This window comes from Notechis scutatus, chromosome 2, assembly GCF_049901735.1.
Source record: "Notechis scutatus isolate UNSWTSFEM ecotype Mainland chromosome 2, rNotScu1.2, whole genome shotgun sequence".
In the NCBI taxonomy this organism is placed as follows: domain Eukaryota; kingdom Metazoa; phylum Chordata; class Lepidosauria; order Squamata; family Elapidae; genus Notechis; species Notechis scutatus.
Window position 1 is genome coordinate 143,242,183 of NC_142010.1, and position 20,442 is coordinate 143,262,624.

At 42.0% G+C, this 20,442-nt stretch overlaps 1 protein-coding gene across 2 annotated transcripts in view; it reads left to right on the plus strand.

Annotated features, from left to right (window-relative positions):
* ARHGAP9 (Rho GTPase activating protein 9) overlaps positions 1–20,046 on the plus strand; it is a 39,410-nt gene extending 19,364 nt beyond the window's left edge. Inside the window, exons 5-18 of one of the 2 annotated variants that reach the window (XM_087956481.1) lie at positions 184–357; positions 1,982–2,092; positions 3,862–3,923; positions 5,871–5,952; positions 6,978–7,073; positions 7,492–7,590; positions 9,526–9,652; positions 9,793–9,903; positions 11,387–11,485; positions 11,591–11,668; positions 12,955–13,008; positions 14,548–14,682; positions 16,254–16,359; positions 18,736–20,046. In XM_087956481.1, coding sequence (XP_087812607.1) covers positions 184–357; positions 1,982–2,092; positions 3,862–3,923; positions 5,871–5,952; positions 6,978–7,073; positions 7,492–7,590; positions 9,526–9,652; positions 9,793–9,903; positions 11,387–11,485; positions 11,591–11,668; positions 12,955–13,008; positions 14,548–14,682; positions 16,254–16,359; positions 18,736–18,919 — 1,518 coding nt within the window. In that variant the 3' untranslated portion in view covers positions 18,920–20,046. The remainder of the gene's footprint in view (positions 1–183; positions 358–1,981; positions 2,093–3,861; positions 3,924–5,870; positions 5,953–6,977; positions 7,074–7,491; positions 7,591–9,525; positions 9,653–9,792; positions 9,904–11,386; positions 11,486–11,590; positions 11,669–12,954; positions 13,009–14,547; positions 14,683–16,253; positions 16,360–18,735) is intronic. The other variant, XM_087956482.1, reaches the window with a different exon arrangement.
* The last annotated feature ends 396 nt before the right edge of the window (positions 20,047–20,442 follow it).

Genomic DNA, 20,442 nt, shown 5'->3' on the forward strand with positions numbered 1-20,442 from the left:
AGCAGCTGTGGGACAGCACCGAAAGAATTGAGGCCCGTGTTTGAAAGAAATAGGTTGCTGTGGATCAAATTGGTGAGAGCCAGAACAAGGAAGGGTAGCCATAGTTGGGCTCATGCCTGCCTCACGTCCTTTCTCTCTCCTCTCCCCCTCCCGCTCCCCTTTTCTGTGATTTTGTTTCAACAGAGCTCGGTGCAGATAGAGGGGAATGATCTCTCAGCTCCAGCAGATCCTACTCCAGGAGCCAATCTGGATCAAACGGAAGACAGAGTGAGGGGGGAGCAGTCTGGGGCTCAAAGTCTCCACAGAAAGCTGGGATGTACCAAATCCTTGATGTTGCCAGAGATACGGCCTCACAAGGTAAGGCATCCGGTCATGAGGGGATCCACTGGGATGGCAAGTTTTGGAGGACAAAACAGATGCCTTTGCTCAAAGGGTTCAACAGAATAACGGAGTTGGAAGGGACCTTGTAGGTCTTCTAGTCCAACCCCCTGGTCTGGCAGGAAAGGTTTGAAAGAAGGGAAGGGTTAATCTTTATCCAACTGGGGTGAAAGGAGAGATGTGCGTGAAGGAGAGGGCAGGACAGCAGTCCCGAGTGCATGTAGGTGTGGAATTTTAAATACTAGAGTTAATAGCCCTATACTTTAAATAGCCACAGCAATAGCACTTAGACTTATATACCACTTCACAGTCCTTTGCAGCCCTCTCTAAGCGGTTTACAGAGCTAGCATCTTGCCTCCAGCAATCCAGGTCCTCATTTTACCCACCTCAGAGGGATGGAAGGCTGATCAACCTTGAGCCCAAATATAGTGTACTGCAGAAGAGAGGGAGGGACTGTCTATCAGCCCTTCCAGGTAGACCAGATTAGAAAAACCAAAGTTATGAATACAATGCTGCTTTTATTATAACGTTACAATAAGAGAATCTTGCAAGTCTGAATATTTTGTCTCCCCCCCCCCCCAACACCTTTACTTTTGTGAGAACTAGGAAAGGTCCTGTTTGAGATACCTACTCAAATTACATTTCTATCCTGCACTTTGGTCTTTTGGGGTTGTGGCTCTTCCTCTTGTTCCTCAAGGCTATTCCTTCTTCCCATTACATTATGCAAAGTCAGTTTGGTAATCACACAGGCACCACTTGACCACTTCCCCCTTTATAAAGTGTTTTCAAAAGGAAGAAAGAAAACACACTGAGGTGCCATTTATGTTGTGGTTCACCAGCAGCCGGTGCAGACAGCAGCGGAATCGGACAGTGAGGAAGAAAGGGGACCCGTCAGGGAGGTCTGGAAAGGACTCAGATGGGGGTCCTGCATCTGCTGCAGGGATGGGGCCAGGACCATCTGGGAATGGGATGCTGCCTTTGGAGCCTTCACTGGCAGCAGTGAAGCAGAGGACCCAGGGGAGCCTGTTCCCAGTGCGCGTGTGCGCAGAGCTTCTAGAAGGCGAGAGCAGCTGAAACAAAAGGAGCGACTCGGGAGTAAGGCTGGGAAGGGATTGCCCCTCCCATAAGGGACAAAAGTCAGGCCTCGATGATGAAACCTTTGCAGGAAGCAAAGTACTTCGATAGATTCTGAGTCCTCCTTGAAGCTCTATGTAATCTGGTGGTGTTTTTTTCTGGTACTTCGTTTGGTTCCTGTTATAATTAAATCGGATACTTCTGTTTTTGGCAGCATTCCACAGCACTGAAAGGTATGTGCTTATCTTGGGGAACTTTTTAAGATAAGTTCTGGCTGGGAATGTAAGTAATTCCCAGTGTTGCAATAAAATAGGTTTTGCTTTTAAAATAAGTTTGTTTTTAAATTACGTTTGACGAAGCCTGGGTCAGAACAGTTTATTAGCTACCTCGCTATTTGCCACTCAGTTTGGTCAACCATTTAGGTCTTGGATTTGGGCCTAAGTTTCAGCCTTGGCAGAGCCCGCTGGCTGCAGGAAGGGAATGGATATCCAAAATGGTCAGTAAATAATCTTGCTTTTTCTCCATACAGGGAAACCATCGGCGGAACCATTCCCAATATAGCTTCAATGCCTGGTTAGGAGAATATACTATGCCATCACCTACCAATGGTTCCATCATGGACAATGCCGAATTACTGCATGTATGTTACAATTATACAAGGATTATAATGGTTAGGCTCAGTCTGACTAGGGGCAGAGATGTCCCAGGTTATAGCTGCATCTCATCAACTTAGTCTGCCTTATGGAATACAGGTAGTCCTCGACTTACAATGGTCCGTTTAGTGACCGTTCAAAGTTACAACGGCACTGAAAATGACTTATGACCGTTTTTCACATGATCAAAATCGCATGATCAAAATTCAGGCCCTTGGCAACTGACTCATATTTATGAAGGTTGCCGTATGCTGGAGTCACCTATTTACCTTTTGCTGCCTTCTGACAAGCAAAGTCAATGGGGAAGTCAGATTCTGTTAACAGTCGTGTTACTAACTTAACATCTGCAGTGATTCACATAACAACTGTGGCAAGAAAGGTCGTAAAATGAGGCCATACAAATGATTCTCTTAGCAACAGAAATGTTGGGCTCAAACGTGATTGTAAGTTGAGGACTACCTGTAGATGTGAAGATATTTGCACTACCATCACATGTTCCTGGGTTGAGCGGTATATAAATATCCCCCTTTCCATCCCATGGCAGCACCCTCAGTCACCATTATCTGAAAGGATATTCTCTCTTGCTTAGCTGCAGAGGCCAGCCGTGCCGTGCAGTGGTGGGATGCAAATTTTTTTTACTACCGGTTCTGTGGGCATGGCTTGGTGGGCGTGGCGTGGCTTGGTGGGTGTGGCAGGGGAAGGTTTTTGCAAAATCCCCATTCCCTCCCCACCTCACTAACCTGCTTTCCAGCTCCATTCTCCTGTGCAGAGCATCAAAGAAGACCCAGCCGATCAGCCGGGACTTGGGAGGCAGAGAATAGACGAGGGCAGGGCCAGTCAGAGGTGGGATTTGCTGGTTCTCTGAACAACTCAAAATTTCCACTACTGGTTCTCTAGAACGGGTCAGAACCTGCTGAATACTACCTCTGGTGCCGTGCCAGAGAAGGCCACCCTCTGAGCTTTGGAGTGGGTCTATCCTGCTGCCTCCTTTCTTCACCTGGCTCAGCTGAGGTTGGGAATGTTGCCCAGATGGAAAATGAGATTTGGAAACCGAAGGGGCAAAGGAGATGGTGAAGAGAATGTAGCAGGATCTAGAGCAGGGGTGTCCAACCTTGGCAACTTTAAGACTTGTGGACTTCAACTCCCAGAATTCCTCAGCCAGCCAGCTGGCTGAGGAATTCTGGGAGTTGAAGTCCACAAGTCTTAAAGTTGCCAAGGTTGGACACCCCTGATCTAGAGAGTGAAATAAGTAAAAAGAAAATCAAGCTAGAGAAGCTGGCATGGAAAATGGAATCATTGGGGAGGAAATCTCTAGCTGGGACTAGGGTAATGCATTCAGAGGATACACCTGTCCTATTCTTGGTTTTGCCATCTCCACATGTCCTTTTTAGCATGTGTGCACCAATGTGTTTCTTCTCTATCTTCTTTGAAAAAAGATTACATCTCACTACCCCAAATTGTTTTGCTTCTTGCACATTGGGAACCTTACGGTCCTCCAGACGTCACCAAACTACACATCCTCATTATTGACTGTGTTGATTGGGGCTACTATATGTTGCAGCTCGGCCACGTTAGGAAGTTCCTCTCTGAACTGACCCAGTAGGAGAGCTGGCAGTAGAGTCCTATCTGGAACCAGAGTTTGTAGGAAATAAAGATCTTCAGAGAACTGGGGGTATGGGGAGTGGTGTGGATTCCAGGAAGGACCTACAGGACGCAGCTAGGAATGCAAGTGTGTTGACACTGTTTCTTTTGGCAGATGGTGGAGAAATGTGGACAGTTGAACAAAACCAAGATTGCTGAAGGAGGTCGGAAACTCAGGTACACAGTTAAAGCTTCCCTAGCAGGAGTGGGGGATTGAGGAGGGATACCTTCCTCGTTGTCCATATAGGAAGAATATGGGGCATTTGTGCTACTTCTCCAGCTCTGACTGAGGAGCATTTCATAGCTGAAGCAGGGGTGGGATTCAACCGGTTCTCACCTATTCGCTAGAACCGGTTGTTAACATTCTAAGCAGTTCAGAGAACCGGTTGTTAGAATAAATTACTGCTCTAATCCTGTAAGGAAGGCAGGAGGGAAACATTCTGGTGTTGCTTACAGAAACTGCCTGTCCGTTAACCCTTATTACATTCTTGGCAGGACTAGACTTCCTGTCTCAGGAACTTCTCTGGAGTTTTTTCCCCCCTCCTTTGCTGGTACTTTGCTTGTGTGGAGTGACCATTCAAAGTTACAATGGCACTGGAAAAAAGTGACTTATGACCATTTTTCACACTTACGACTGTTGCAGCATCCCCACAGTCATGAGAGGCCAGGCGAGGAGATGCATGCCTTGATGTGAGTGATGTTGAGTTGGCCACACCCAGCCAGTCACATGGCCACCAAGCCACGCCCACCAACTAAGCCATGCCCACAGAACCAGTTGTTAAAAAATTTGAATCCCACCCCTGAGCTGAAGGGATTTTGACAAGCAATGTCCTGGCCTGAATAGACAAAGAGGCTGGAAAGGAGCCTTAGTGAATAATGGACCTTCTCAGTCATTGACATAAATCCGGAGGAGGGGAGGGGGGGCAAAATAAGGCAGAGCTGAACCTTTTGTAAGGGAGAGGAGGGGAAGCAAATCCAGGGAAATGGGATTATGTCAAAGAAGAGACATGCCCACTTATTCTTGTCAAATGATGTCCATATGTACAAACGTGAACCAAACTTGGACACAGGTCCATCATTCAACTCTGTGCCAATGAAAGCAAGTTCAGAATAAGTTTGAGCTCAGGGTATTCTCCTCTCAAAAGAAGACCTTGAAGGAGGAGAGTCAACAGGATGTCTACTACAACAAGAATAAGGCAACCTTTATAGTCATTTTGAATGCGTAGCAGAAAGAGGAAACTTAAGTGTTCACAAGGTTGATAGTACTATATGGAACAAAACTCTGACTGAATCTAGATGTTCTGCTTCGGATACCATGAAGCCTTCTCCCAGAAGGTAACAAGGAAAATAGGTCATGGAGAGGATGGGTAGCGTCCAGGAGTGGGATCTGACAGGGTTAACTACCGGTTTGGTGATTTACGATGTGCTTCCCTGCACGCTGTGCGCGTGTGTAAATCAGCTTTGCTGCCTGGACAGCTGAGCAGCGCTGCGTGCAGGGAAGCAGCATTTGAAAAAGCACTTTTTTCCTGCTTTTTCAACCGCAGCTGTGCCTTGCACGGCAGCTGAGGTTGCAAAAGCAGGAAATAAAGGTCAGGTAAGAGCCCGGGCGGGCGGGTGGGCCAAACAGCAGCAGACACAGAACCGGTTCTATGTCTGCTGCTCTTCAGAGCTATCGGTTCTACAGAGCCGGACAGAACCGGTAGAATACCACCCCGGTAGCGTCCCTCTGACAATACTGCAGACCCCAGTTAGTTCATAGTACCCTGTCTCCACTAGTCTATTATTTCATTAGCGATTGTTCAGCAAGAAAGGGGCAGAGTGGCATTTCTCATTTATGACATGAAAATTCAGGAAATGTTCTTTTTGAGGCCAGAAACCATCAGCAATATTGCTCTTCCTTGGTGTCTCCTCCAATACTTGGTCACTGACACATTGAGACATGGTCATTTATGAAACTACGGAGGTTATTCCAAGCACAAACAGATCACATGCCTGTATGTGGGAGCATTGATCTTGATACTTCAAGCAGCTTTTGACACTTTTAAACTTGGAAGTCCTGGGGATGTTTTGTTTATGGCTTTGGTGGGCTGGGCTCCAGTTTCTCTTCTTTTCCTCTACCTCCAGAAAATGCTGGGCATCATCGTGGCTGGTATTAGCCGGGAATAGCCTCATGTTCTACAAGGACCCCAAGGTGACAGCTGCATGGGTGAGTGCAGCAGCAGACAGATGCTTAAATGAAAAATCAGGAAAGGCAGCCTAAGGCCTTCTTTGGTTGGCTGTTTAACTTTGTACAATCCTCGCAACTAATTTTAAAAATTTTCTGTTAGTTCTGGAAAGTCATACATAGCCCCTTTGAGAAATTGTTGGCTGGGGGAAAGAGGGAGAGACTTTTGAATAAAAGGGATGATTTTGCCTATTTGGAGATCTGGTACGGCTTTAGATATGCCCACTGCCAGTATTGTTCAAAGATGGCATTTGTCCACGTGCATTTAGTATGTATATGTTTTTCTCTCTCTTCTTCTCTCTCCATCTGTCATCCATCTATCTATTTATCTATCTATCTATCTATCTATCTATCTATCTATCTATCTATCTATCTATCTATCTATCTATCTATCTCTATCTATCTATCTATCTATCTATCTATCTATCTATCTATCTATCTATCTATCTATCTATCTCTCTCTATCTCTATCTATCTCTATCTCTCTATCTATCTATCTATCTATCTATCTATCTATCTATCTATCTATCTATCTATCTATCCATCCATCCATCCATCCATCCATCCATCCATCCATCCATCCATCTATCCATCCATCTATCTATCTATCTATCTATCTATCTATCTATCTATCTATCTATCTATCTATCTATCTATCTATCTATCTATCTATCTATCTATCTATCTATCTATCTATCTATCTATCATCTATCTATCTATCTATCTATCTATCTATCTTCTGTTATCTGTCTATCATATCATATCATATCATATCATATCATATCATATCTATCTATCTATCTATCTATCTATCTATCTATCTATCCAGTCATCCATCCATCCCATCACCCACCCATCCACCCACTAACACAAAAGTCTATGTTGCTGTGGTAATCAATAAGGAAGTAATACACATCTCCCTGGTCCTTTCCCAGTTACTTCTGGCAGAGGTCAAGTTTGGCAATGTGTATAGGGAACCTCCTAACCTGTGTCTTTTTTTCCTGCAGACTCCATCTGGTAGCCGGCCTGAAAGCAGTGTGGATTTGCGTGGGGCCCGTATTGAGTGGGCCCGGGATTTGTCCAGCAAGCGGAATGTCATCTATGTAAGTGTGGGAACCCCAGCCCATCTTGACCTAAGGTATTTGGAGTGAGACTTCATGCAGCTGACTAGCCTTGATTGTCCCAATATAAGTTTCTCAATTCTTCAGAACTGACTCACAGTGGTCCTGTTTTAAATCAAGATAGTTGGTTAATATACTCTGGTTTCTCTGGCTGTACTTCACTATAATTCCAGGTTCAGTTGTAACACTAAGGTATCCTTTCCTGGTTTGTTCACCTGCCCATAAGTAGAGGAACATAGCAGGAACAAGGGATTACATGAAGCTGTTGTCATAATTATTTAAAATTAAATTAGGATTCCTGCTATAGTCTTAGCTGGTGAGGATCAATTAGAAGAGCGTGAGATTATGTTAAGTGAAATTGTTGTCTCATCCAATTTGTTCTCTCTTCTTTTCTTCTTAGTTTCGCACTGTGACTGGCAATGAGTATCTCTTGCAATCAGATAATGAAGCTGTGAGCCAGGACTGGTACCAGGCAATCAAAGGGGTCATCCACAGACTAGTGAGTGAAAGTTATCTCAGTCGTTTCCTTTCTTCTTTGAAATATTGATATAGAATAAAAAGCTCTTCCTAAATTCTTTCACTCCGTCCGGGATGGGGATTGCTATCCAGCTAACTTTGCCCAAATGGCAAGCAGCCTGGAGCCTTCTAGACTAAAATCTCCTCTGGTTTTTGCCTGTGGGTGGGTGCCTTCAAGTCAGTTTTGACTCTTGACAAATGCATAGACAATATTATATAGGGTGTTTTGTTTTTTTTGGCAACCTAGGGTTCAGGGAGAGTGACTGACCCAAGTTTATTTTTATTTATTTTTTATTTATTTGATTTGCCAATTGTTTACAAGATAATTGTTTATAAGTATAAGTGTATACATAGTTGTGAATACATGAAATGGGTACATATAAGAAAAATAAAAGAAGAATAAGAGAAACAATAGGACAGGGACGGTAGGCACGTTGGTGCGCTTATGCACGCCCCCTAGGCTGGCTTCCTTGCTGGGTTACAACTCACACGCTCCCAGTTTTAGTCTTGTGTCTTAACAACTACACCAAACTGGTTTGGAAACTCCCATCATACCTTATAATTGTTTGTGCTTTAATTGGTGTTAATGGGCATCAAAATCCCCCATGTTTATACAATGCTAGGTTGCCAACCCTTCCTCTACAAAGTTTAGGACTACTCCCAAGGAAGACAGAAGGTCTTTGTTTCAGGTTTAGAACATGCTTGAACTCATTATGTCTTCGGTGAGAACCTATTGCCCCAGAAAGCAAAATCTATTGGGGGGGAGGGCACGTCTTTGTAATAAATAAATAAATTATAATGTAAGTGGAGCCAAAGGCATTCTACTCTCTATTTCTCCCTCATGCACATGAAGGTATATGTGCAACAATCATTCTTTGTCTCTGTCAGTCAGTCACTCACTCTCTCCCCTCTTGTTTCTGGTCTTGTTAAAAGTATTCAACTGATTTTGATGAGAGCTCAGAATGAGTGGAATGGTGTTCAGTGCTGTGCACAGCCCCTTCTCTCCCCCACACCCACCTCCATATTTATCTGGAGCTCTTGATCAGGGATGGACTCTCATTGACTTGGGTGTGATACATCCCTGGGCGACTCTCCTGGAACACTGAGAAAGTGGGATTAACGTTGAAGATGAAGCATTAATTCTTCCTTAAGGCTTCCAGCTTATCACACATAATTGGACTGATATGTTTAGGATTTCATAATGACGTGCCATTGTGATAAACCCAGGGCAGAAGAGGGAGAGAAGTCCTTTGGGGTTATTTGGTGGTACACATGAAGAACTACAAAATCAATAAAGGACAGACCACAAAAAGGACTCTGTGCACGGTTTGTCCTTTATTGAGCTTGTAGTTCTTCATGCGTACCATCCAATGTTTTATCTCTCTCTCTCTCTCTCTCTCTCTCTTCTCTCTTCCTCTATTTTCATTCCCATTCTCTCTCTTTCATTCTCTCTCACATTCTCTCTTATTCTCTTTCTCTTCTCTCTCTCTTTCATTCTCTCTCTTTTATTCTCTCTCTCCTCTCTCTCTTTCATTCTCTCTCTGTCTCTTTTATTCTCTCTCTCTTTTATTCTCTCTCTCTCTCTTTCATTCTCTCTCTTTTATTCTCTCTCTCTCTCTCTCTTTCATTCTCTCTCACACTCTCTTTTATTCTCTTTCTCTTTATTTCTCTCTCTCTCTCTCTCTCTCTCTCTCTCTCTCTCTCTCTCTCTCTCTCTCTCACATCACACACACACACACACACACACACACACACCATGTAGGTCTTTGAAACAGAGTACCGTCTTTGTGAAGTTCATGGTATCAACCCATTGTGTCTTGAAACAAACCCTTTCCTAGTTCTGGATTGCTCCCATTTTGCTCCATCCTATCTGGCTGCTCATTTCTCTGGATTAAGCTCCCTCCTTGCTCCACTGCAGGATCAAGAGAACCCTCTGGATGAGCCACTTCTGTACCCACTCTATCGGTCAAACAGTGCTGAGCTTGTGGATTTGAGCTGGGATGATGAAGACGAACTTGGGGTCTCCAAGGGTGAAGTGCAAGCAGGTTTGAGACCAGCAGATCTGGGATGGGGGTGTGGTGGTGCTAATAGCTGCCAAAAGTAGGGCTATTGTGTCTTATTTGCGAATGAGGGAATTGCAGCTGCCTTAACTTCTTCTCTTGGCTTCTGTTCCTTACTCCTCTAGCCCCCGGGAGTCCTGGCAGAGTCTACAAGAAAAGGGTCAAAAGCAAGCTGAGACGCTTCATCGCCAAGAGGCCACCCCTGCGAAGTTTACAGGAGAAAGGACTGATCCGAGGTAACAATGCAAATTTGTGGGTGGGTGTGTACGTATGTATGTATGTATGTATGTATGTATGTATGTATGTATGTATGTATGTATATGTGATTTTTCTGAACAAACAAGGATGAGCACTATGACTTCTAATACATTTGTCACCTTTAATGAAAAATTATCACCAGACTCTTCCTTCCTCGCTATATATCTAGCCCCCCAAAAATATTGATGCATGAATTTATTTTTAAAGTTAGTGTGCTTTATAGCAATAGCACTTAGACCAAGGGTCTTCAAACTTGGCAAGTTTAAGACTTGTGGACTTCGACTCCCAGAATTCCTGAGCTAACATGATTGGAGGAGGAATTCTGGGAGTTGAAGTCCACAAGTCTTAAAGCTGTCAAGTTTGAAGACCCTGACTTAGACTTATATATATATATCGCTTCACAGTGCTTTACAGCCCTCTCTAAGCGGTTTACAGAGACAGACAGTATATTGCCCTCCCCTCCCCCAACAATCTGGGTCTTCATTTTACTGACCTCGGAAGGATGGAAAGCTGAAAGTGTTGCATCAGAAATGAGGAAAACCTGCCTCTTACCCATCCTGAGCCACAGAACTTCACACACACACACACCCCAAGTCTGGAAGTCTGGCCTTCCTCACAGGTTTTTGTGGGGAAACATTGGCCTTATCCTTAGATATTTATTTATTTTGCATGCTGCCAACTCTCAACAGCGCTGGTTACGCTGGGTACAAGAACTAGACTATAATAAGAGACAAAATAAAAGAATAAAAATGGCAAAGATGACAAAAACCAGTCCGGAGTGAAAGAAAAATGACCTCAAACTACCCAAGAGGAGTTCATTTACCCTCACGAAAGGCCTAGTGAAGACCCAGATCTTCAAAACCCTTTGAAACATCAGCAGAATCAGATTCATCCAGATCTCAAGACAAATTTAACTTTTTTCTTGTTTCTGTGTTCCTGGATCAAATCGCTTATTGCTAAAATTCACAAATCTGAGTTTAAAAATCTGAGGGGCCATTGTTTTTTTTGTGGCTGAGGGAAACAAGTGGCATAGTTTATTTTATTTTTTTACAGTTTTTATTTGACTATGGGGTTTAAAGCAAAATAAATAGATCTATCAAGGAAAGGTTTAATAAGTTGATTTAGTCCATGGATATGTGTGTATAGATACAGTCAAAAATCTGGTTTACTTTAGCACCATGATCTTGTGATACTCTAGGCCATGGCTCTCCAACCTTGGCAACTTTAGGCCTGGGGGACTTCAACTCCCAGAATTTCCCAGCCAGCTGGGGAATTCTGGGAGTTGAAGTCCCCCAGGCTTAAAGTTGCCAAGGTTGGAGACCCCTGCTCTAGGCTCTATAAAAATAGGGGTTGGAGTGTACAAATTGCTCATCTATATTTATTTCTTGGCTGAGAGATAATTGTAGCCTCTCTAAAACAAAATATCTGCAATTGCTTTACCGTTTCCATTTCTATTCCCAGATCAAGTCTTTGGCTGTCGGCTAGAAGCCCTGTGCCAGCGAGAAGGGGGCACAATACCCCGATTTGTACAACAATGTGTGGAAGCTGTGGAACAGAGAGGTAGGCTATCCCTGGGTCACTACTCCAGCTCTGTCTCAGCTAGGATCTTCCTCCTAGTTCTGGGAGATGTGTGGGATTCACAGCAGTTCTGTCCTTCTCTTTCAGGATTGGATGCAGATGGACTCTATAGGGTCAACGGGAACTTGGCCATTATTCAGAAGCTGAGATTCATAGTTGACCATGGTGAGTACTTATAGAATGATAAATGGTGAACATGGAGTTGTAGGAGGGACGTCTAATCCTCCAGAATCATTCATCTACCACCATGTTGCTTTATTTTAGATGAAAAGAGATAAAGTGTTTCAAGGCTAATGCGTTTGTTGAAAATGCTATGACAGCAGTTAACATCATATAATATGTACTTCTTTTTCTAACCTTAAAGGTAGAAAACATTTATTGGCTACCCTTATTACATTACAGTAACTACTATACTGTCCTCATGTTGTCCTCATGCTTTTTTTTCTTCTTTTTTGTTTGCAGTGTTTCTCAACCTCAGCAACTTTACTCTGAGTTACAGGGATATATATATGGCCTTCAGCTTTGTTCGGGTATTTTCCCACGTCATTATAGTTGTGCTTTTAAAGTTGTAGCTACAACTTTAAAAGCACAACATCTGCCATCATCAGGCTCTGAACAAAGTGAGTCACTGCCAAAACTGCTACAACTTTAAGAAATATATATATATATATATATATATATATATATATATATATATATATATATATATATATATATATATATATATATATATATTTTCTTAAATTTATGGTATATATATATGGTATTCAGCTTTGTTCGGGTATTATATATATATAAAACACACACACGCACACATATAATCTCCTTGAAGAATGTTTAACAAGCCATCTTTGAGGTAAAATGAGAAATGTTGTTCCTCTGGTCAGCCTTGCCGTCGTCTATAATTTTCAATATATGTATTTCCTCATTTTACCTCAAAGATGCCTTGCTAACCAAGGACATATCCATGTGACATAATCTTCTTCTCATCCCTAGCCCTTTGATGAGGTCAGCTACTTTGGGGGTTTTATGATCTAATGTGGAAGTAATTATCTTCCATGTCAGAGAGGTCGTGATTTACAGCATTCTCCACCTATCCCAATTCTGCTTGAGTGACAGCAGGTAGTCAGAACTATGCCAGTTGCTACAGCTACATAAAGTTTGCTAGACAATGCAGAAGATCTTAAACCCCTCTAAAAAATGGATCAAAATTCTGTTTACCAGAGCTGAAAGCAGGATAGAAAACAAATGACAAGGTGACAATGGTTGGGTTCCTACACTGCAGGGAAAAAACAACAACCAATAAACAAGCCATCTTAGGTTTCAGCACTCCATAAACTCATCCAGAATGTATGGACACATTCTGGCTACTGTCAAACCTGTCTTCATCCTTTGCTACAAGATATTGTTTATCCTGTGGCATCCTCAGTAACCATTGTGCTGCTTTGCAGAACGGGCAGTGACATCCGATGGGCGGTATGTCTTCCCAGAGCAACGTTGCCAAGGTAATGTTTCTGTCCCTCAATCTTTGAAATAGCAACCCTGGTTACCCAGAAGCCATGGAAAAAGCTGGGGATTTTAATGAAACCAAGTTAGGTTTTGAATGTTGGGTACAAATTCTGAATTCTTACAAGTCTCCTTCAAAGGGAATAATTTTTAAAAAATGCTACAATCCCCAAAGGAGTTTCTGTTCCTTTTAAGGATAAAAACCCAAACCAATGTGGGGGGGAGAGAGAGATAGAAAGAGAAAGAGAGAGAGAGTATAAGAGAGAGAATGAGAGAGAGAGAGGAGAGAGAAAGAATGAGGGAGAGAGAGGAGAGAATGAGAGAGAGAGGAGAGAGAGAGAATGAGAGAGAGAGGAGAGAGAGAGGAGAGAGAGAGAATGAGGAAGAGAGAAAAAGAGAGAAAGGGAATCCAATGTTTGTGTCAGGCAGTCTTATGTTTAGTCTGAAAGTTTCAGGATCCACTGATCCACTGAGACAAGCATACTATTTTTTAATAAGAGTTCCAGTTACATAAAAGGAATCCTGGAACACAGAAATATATGGGGAAAAATTATGTGGCGAAAGTGAAGTATTGAAAATGTAAATATATCTTATGCTTATAATGCATTGTGTTGTTTGATTTGTAACGGATTATATCTGTTGATGGTTATTAACTGTTCAGCATCCTTGTATAAGATGAGCAGCCATATTCATGTGGTAAAATAAATATTTATCTTTGGACTTGGACGGTCCTTCTTTTAGTTTATGGGTCACAGTAGCCTCTCGTGACTCAAGTTGGATTTGTTGTCTTAGCTACAATTAAGCTGCTTTAATTCGAGAGAGAGAGAGAGAGAGAGAAATCTGAGTTTACCAAATGTCTTCTCCCCTTCCGCCCCAGTCTCTGCAGTTTCTTTCAGCTGCCCCAGGAAAAGGGACATTAGCTGTATCAGCTAGAGCAGTGGTGAGAATATTGCCTTTGGAGTTCTGTCAGGAAAAGAAGGCGGGGTGGCCTTTCAAGGACTTGCTATCTATACATGCAGAGCTTTTCACAGATGTGTTGGGGACTCCTACAGTGACCTAGAAACTGTCTCACTAAAGAAACCACTCATTGGGCAGCTGCTGGATTATACCCCAAATGTCTTTCATTGAAACTAATGGGTTCACAAATGTGTAACAGTATAAGGTAGCCAGATACAAATGATTACCGATGAGTTGGCCATGGTGAGTTGACCCATTCCATTTGATTAGGGTTTATACTTCAGCCCCTTAATATATTTGGTGATTCTATCAACAAAACAGAAAGATGTTACATTGAAAAAGGTCCCCTTTGGTATGACTCCGTCCTTTTTGGTGAATCAGTCTTTTTCCCAAAGGTGCTTTTTTCAAGAGGCAGCTGGACTTCCTGGTTTTTCTTTGAAGATGTTTCGCTTCTCCTCCAAGAAGCTTCTTCAGCTCTGACTAGATAGTGGGGAATGGAAGGATTTATACTCCTTGCAGACAGCTGGTCATTTGCATCCTTTTAGAGGGTCATTGAAGTCTTTTTCTTCCTTGTCCCCTAGAGGAGAAGTTGAACCTGGCCAGTCCTCAGTGGGATGATGTGCATGTGATAACAGGGGCCCTGAAGCTTTTCTTCCGAGAGTTACCTGAATCCCTTGTGCCCTACAGCTACATTGATGAATGTATAGCGTCCGTCAGTAAGTCGTCTTCTTACTCCTTACTCTTCTGCATTGACAAACACAAATATATGATCCCAGAAGAGGTTAATTCTGAGCCCAGGATTAAAAACCTGTGACTTTTCTGTAATATTGCAACTCATTTTTAGAAAAGGTGCTATATAAAATGAAATTGTCTATCTTGGTTTTCCCTGGAAGGGGGGGGGGCATGGGAAAACACCTCAGACTTTCCTAATACCAATTCTCCAATCTGAGATGTACTTCAAATTATCTACAGGTATATTATTATTATTTTTGCTTTAGGAACATAATACATCATTCGATGCAGAAGACCTAAAATTACTGCCTTATTTTAAGTTGCGCCCAAATGTCACGTTGCTTAGAGGAGCTGGGGAATCTTAAAATCCTAATGATCAGTGTGAAAAATACTTTTTTTTTTCTTGCTCTCCATCATTTTTCAAATTCTATTCTGTTCCTGGAACTTTCAGCATAATTCAGTTAAAACTCTCATTGCTTAGCATTTGAGACATCATCAAGGCAGGTATACTCATGCCAGCTCTCAAACCGGCTTTTTAGTGCAGGGGTCCCCAACCACCGGTCCGTGGACCGGTACCGGTCCGTGGAACAAATCCTACCGGGCCGCTGGTTTGCTGGGCGCCGCCATCTTGTTTTGATGAAAAAGTGCTTCTGGTGAGCTTTTCCGGGTAGAAAGCTCACCGGAAGCACTTTTTCATCAAAACAAAATGGCGGCGCCCAGCTGATGCCGGTACCAGGCCGCGGCGCCCAGCTGATGCCGGTACCGGGCCGTGGCATAAAAAAGGTTGGGGACCACTGTTTTAGTGGATCTGAAGATGGTTTTGTTTGTGTTCCCTTAGCTTCTGTAGTCATGCATCCTGCCATGACAGGGCGTGAAACAGTTTTCTCTACTTATTCCTTATCACTCATAATAATTCACTATTTGTTTGAGCCATTGGCCTCAAGCCCACCTTTTTTATGGTTAAGGTGTGGTGGTAAGACTGTTGAATCAACAATCCTATTGTCAACTTCGAATCGAACCTGGCAGCAGCCATTTTTCAGTTCCTCGGCTGCCACACACAGGGGGAAGCAGGGAAGGAGGTTGAAATGCCTTACTAGACAAAACAGAGAATTTCTCTTGAGAATCAAGGTCATCTCTACTGGCAACGGATAAGGTCAGGGAAGGAGTGCCTGGAGAGCCGGCCAATTAACCCAATTGGCCAACGAGACCTGTGACACTTGCGGGTGGGATTACCTCCTATTTTAATTATACTGAAACCGTGGGAAAGATTTAGAGTTGGTATTCCTTTAGAGCTGTGCCGATATGATGTACTCAATAAAGAAGACCTTTGAGGAGGATTCAAGTCTTAGGGATCTGATTTGCTTGGGTTCATTAGTCGGAGCCTTGACACCTTTCATCCCAATTACAATTTATTTTCTTCTCCAAAATGTGCTCCAGATGTAATTCTGATAACAACACTGAAGATTTCTGACCTGCCCTTTGGAAGCTAGAATGTCTTTTGTTGCCTTCTCAGCTGAAACCTCCCCCACCTATCTTTTTGCTTTCCTCTGCACAGAGTTGTCCGATCACAAGGAAAAAGTGTCAAAGCTTGCTGGGCTGATCCAGTCTCTCCCTCAACCAAACCGGGACACCCTGCATTACTTACTTCAGCACCTCCGCAGGTAAATGACTCACCTTGAGTTTGTCCATTAATACTTTCTTCCTGGCAGAATCTAGGCTTTTGTTACAGGTAGTCCTCGACGTATAACCACAATTGAGCCCAAAATTTTGGTTGCTAAGTGAAACAAATGAATCTAGCCCCATTTTATGACCTTTTGTGACACAGTTATTTAAGGGAATCACTGCAGCTGTTAAAATTAGTAACACAGTTGTAAAGTGAATCTGGCTTCCCCATTGACTTTGCTTGTCAGAAGGTCACAAATGGTGATCACATGACCCTGGCACACTACTACAGTCATAAATATAAGTCATTTGAATTTTGATCACATGACCATGGGAATGCTGCAATGGTCAGAAGTGTGAAATTGGTCATAAGTCACTTTTTTCAATGCTGTTGTAAATTCGAACAGTCACTAAATGAACTGTTGTAAGTCAGGGACTAAGCTCCCCCCCTTTTTTTCTTTTATAGCAAAGCAAACAAAATCGCTAGTCAGAAAAAAAATAGCAAAAGGAAACTAATACTTAAACTTCTCTTTCAAAGGTAGGAAGCAAAGCCAATGAATTGAAGAGCAATTAATCACTTATATCATTGAATAAGAAGCAATAAAAAGAATCTACTAATTAAAAGTAGACTATCCTTGCAATTACATTTTCTTATGCATATTTTAACGCTGGAGGCTAAAATTGAAAAATCAGCCTGGGATCAGCATTTTAAAAGAAAATTTGTTTATTCACACTTAAGAATTTTCCTGCAACTGAGTACAGATAGTCCTTGACTTAGAACCATTTAATGACCGTTCAAAGTTACAATAGCACTGAAAAAGTGAGTTGCGACTGATTTTTACACTCATGACTGTTGTAGCATCCCTGTGGTCATGTGATCAAAATTCAGATGTTTGGCAACTGGCTCATAATTGCAGTGTCTTGAGATCACGTGATCACCTCTTGTGATTTTTTTTGACCATCAATGGGAAAGCCTGATTCACTCAACAATTCACTTTAACTTAACAACTGTAGTGATTCACTTAACAACTGTGGCAAGAAAAGTTGTTAAATGAGGCAAAACTCACGTAACGTTTTTCTTGCTTAACAACACAAAAATTGAGCTCAACTGTGGCCGTAAGTCAAGGACCACCTGTACAGCACTATTATTCTATAGCTGAGCACATTTTCAGTCCAATAGTGATATTCTATGGCTGAGCACTGTAAGTACCAGTGATTTTGCTGTTGCAACAGGTATTTCATTGCCAGCTAAAAAACATATAAAGAATGGTTGCTGGAATAGGGTATGTCTATCTTGATTAAAAGGACTCAGGGTGACATGATAGCAGTGTTCCAATATCTCAAGGGCTGCCCCAAATAAGAGGGAGTCAAGCTATTCCCCAAAGCACCTGAGGTCAGGACAAGAAGCAATGGGTGGAAACAAATCAAGGAGAGAAGCAATTTAAAACTAAGGAGAAATTTCCTGACAGAACAATTAATCAGTGGAACGACTTGCCTCCAGAAGTTGTGAATGCTCCAACACTGGAAGTTTTTAAGAAGAGATTGGATAACCATTGGTCTGAAATGGTGTATGTAGGGTTTCCTGCCGAGGCAGGGGGTTGGACTAGAAGACTTCAAAGGTCCCTTCCAACTCTATTATTCTATTCTATTCTATTCTATTCTGATCTGATCTGATCTGTTCTGTTCTACTCTACTCTACTCTACTCTACTCTACTCTACTCTACTCTACTCTACTCTACTCTACTCTACTCTACTCTTATTAAGTTCTTGAAAGACCTGTACACTTTACATAGTGCCACTGATCTTGAGCACCATTTACAGAAGTGGTTCCAGGCAGTCCCATCTCCTCCTAACCTCAGTTGCAATGGATTCCCCAACTTCATATAGAATCATGAGACTCTGAAAATCTGGTAGACAAGCCGAGTTGAATATGTGGATTAACATCTCCTGGAAATCAGATGTTGGTCAGATGTATCAGATGTGGTCTAGAACCTCATATTTTGCCTCCTGAAAGAGAACTTAAATGGAAAACATTGCCTTACGTGGATGGTTGAGCAACTGGCTGTAAATTTGATCCTGGAGCTAACTTTGGGAATATGGAAATAGAAATTCAGGATATCCAAAAGTTGCTTTGTAGAAGAAGTGATTCCATACACTTTGTATTCTCTTTCTCTTATGATTTGTTGCCCTGACTGATAGTGTCTTTGATTATTTTGTTATTTAGGCAATCAAATTGATTACAGATCAATGAAAGTGATTTTCACCATGTTTAGAAATGAAATCTCAAACCTACCTGTCTGCTTTAGCAATGGATGCATTGAACGGGACCAAAATACTATGATGTTCTCACTGTAGCTTTTTTTCCCCCCATTCAGAGTGATGGATCACTCAGCTATCAACCGGATGACAACTCAGAACATTGGCATTGTTTTTGGGCCAACGCTGTTGCGACATGACCGAGATGTAGCCAGCCTGATAGAGGACATGGTGTACCAGAATCAGGTGGTAGAGTTGCTTCTTACCGAATTTGCTAGCATCTTCGGGACAGATGCCGAATGATTTTGTTGATACTTCTTCTCTTTGAATGTGGATTACTTTATTCCCAAGACATATGGGATCACAATATTTTTTGAAGCAAGCATTGGTACTGTGAAACTCTCTGCGCCAATCACAGCAGCATAAGTTACCATCCTCTTTGGAAAAGATATTATCTCTGCATCCTCCTTCTCCGAGATATTTTTTTTTAAGTTGCTCAATTTTTTTTTAATCTGGTATACCTTAGCAAAATGATGTCATATTCATACCCAATAAACCACTGGTGAGAATCTAAAAGAGAAATTATATGACTGAAAGTGCTTTGACTTTAAACAGTGAGCAAAGACCTGTTTAGATGGGTTCCAATCCAGACAAATCTATAAAGGATAGAACACTTTTATCCCTCAATTATTGGGGCATTCTGTGTTGGAGGGGAAAGACTCTCACCAGATGAACTGATGTCATGCCAACAGCCTAGTCCCCTAGGTCTCCTGTCTGATGTCACGGTGCCAAATAGCCTCTGTACTCTTGAAAGCATAATTCTTCAGGATTACTTTCCCCAACTGCCCATCAGATGTGTTGGGCTACAAATCCCATGCACAGGCAAAATCTTTTTAAGGAGATGCCTTCTAAGTCATTATTAGGGCATATGGGTTCCCCCCCAAATAAAATTGAAACCCCCTTTCAAATTGCTATTGGGTTTTTTGTTTTTGTTTTTCCAAATAACCTGGGAAACATCAAAGGTAATGTTTGACTATTATTATCAAAAACCCTGTTCCTTTATAAAATTATGGTTTAGAACTGGTTTGAAAAGAAATAAATATGACTGAATTCTCCGGCTCACCCCGCATGTGACCTGTTTCTCAGATTTGTGGCCAAGGAAAGTGTTCAGTAATAAAAATATTGCCAGCAAAAAGATGTTTCGATTGAGATTAATGAAAGAGGCTAGAATTAATGTGTTTGTTTCTCTCCTTACTGAAAATTTGGAAAGGAAATGGGAATAATAGAATTAAGTATGCATATATGAATGTAGAATTGCTGTCATATTTGTATGTAAAGGTAATGACCTGGAAATATGTTGTCCACTAAAAAGACATTTAATGTGAAAAACTGAATAAAATTTGTTAAAAAAAAATATTGCCAGGTGATCCATTTCTTCTGTATTGTTTGTGGCTGAACTTCGCCTTTAAGGGATCTCATTTATCTTTTAGATGTAAATTGGGATGAATTAGGGAAAATTCGCTGCTGTTTTTTTCCTAGCAGATCTTTCATGCCCTTAACAATTTTATGAATGTCCAAACAAGAAGAAGTGTTTCTCCATCTGTTCACACAAACTGTTTAATTCTTGCCAGCCATTTAGCTGTTAATTGATGGGTACCATCAATTTATCCTCAAGAATCGAACACAATTGAGTGGGGAAAAAGGGGGGAAAGTAACAAAACAAGCATATTCCCTCGCAACCTGAATTTCATGCATAACCTTCTTTAGTTTTCCCAAATCATCGCATCTCTCCATCTTAGACAATCAACCTTGAAAAATCTGACTTG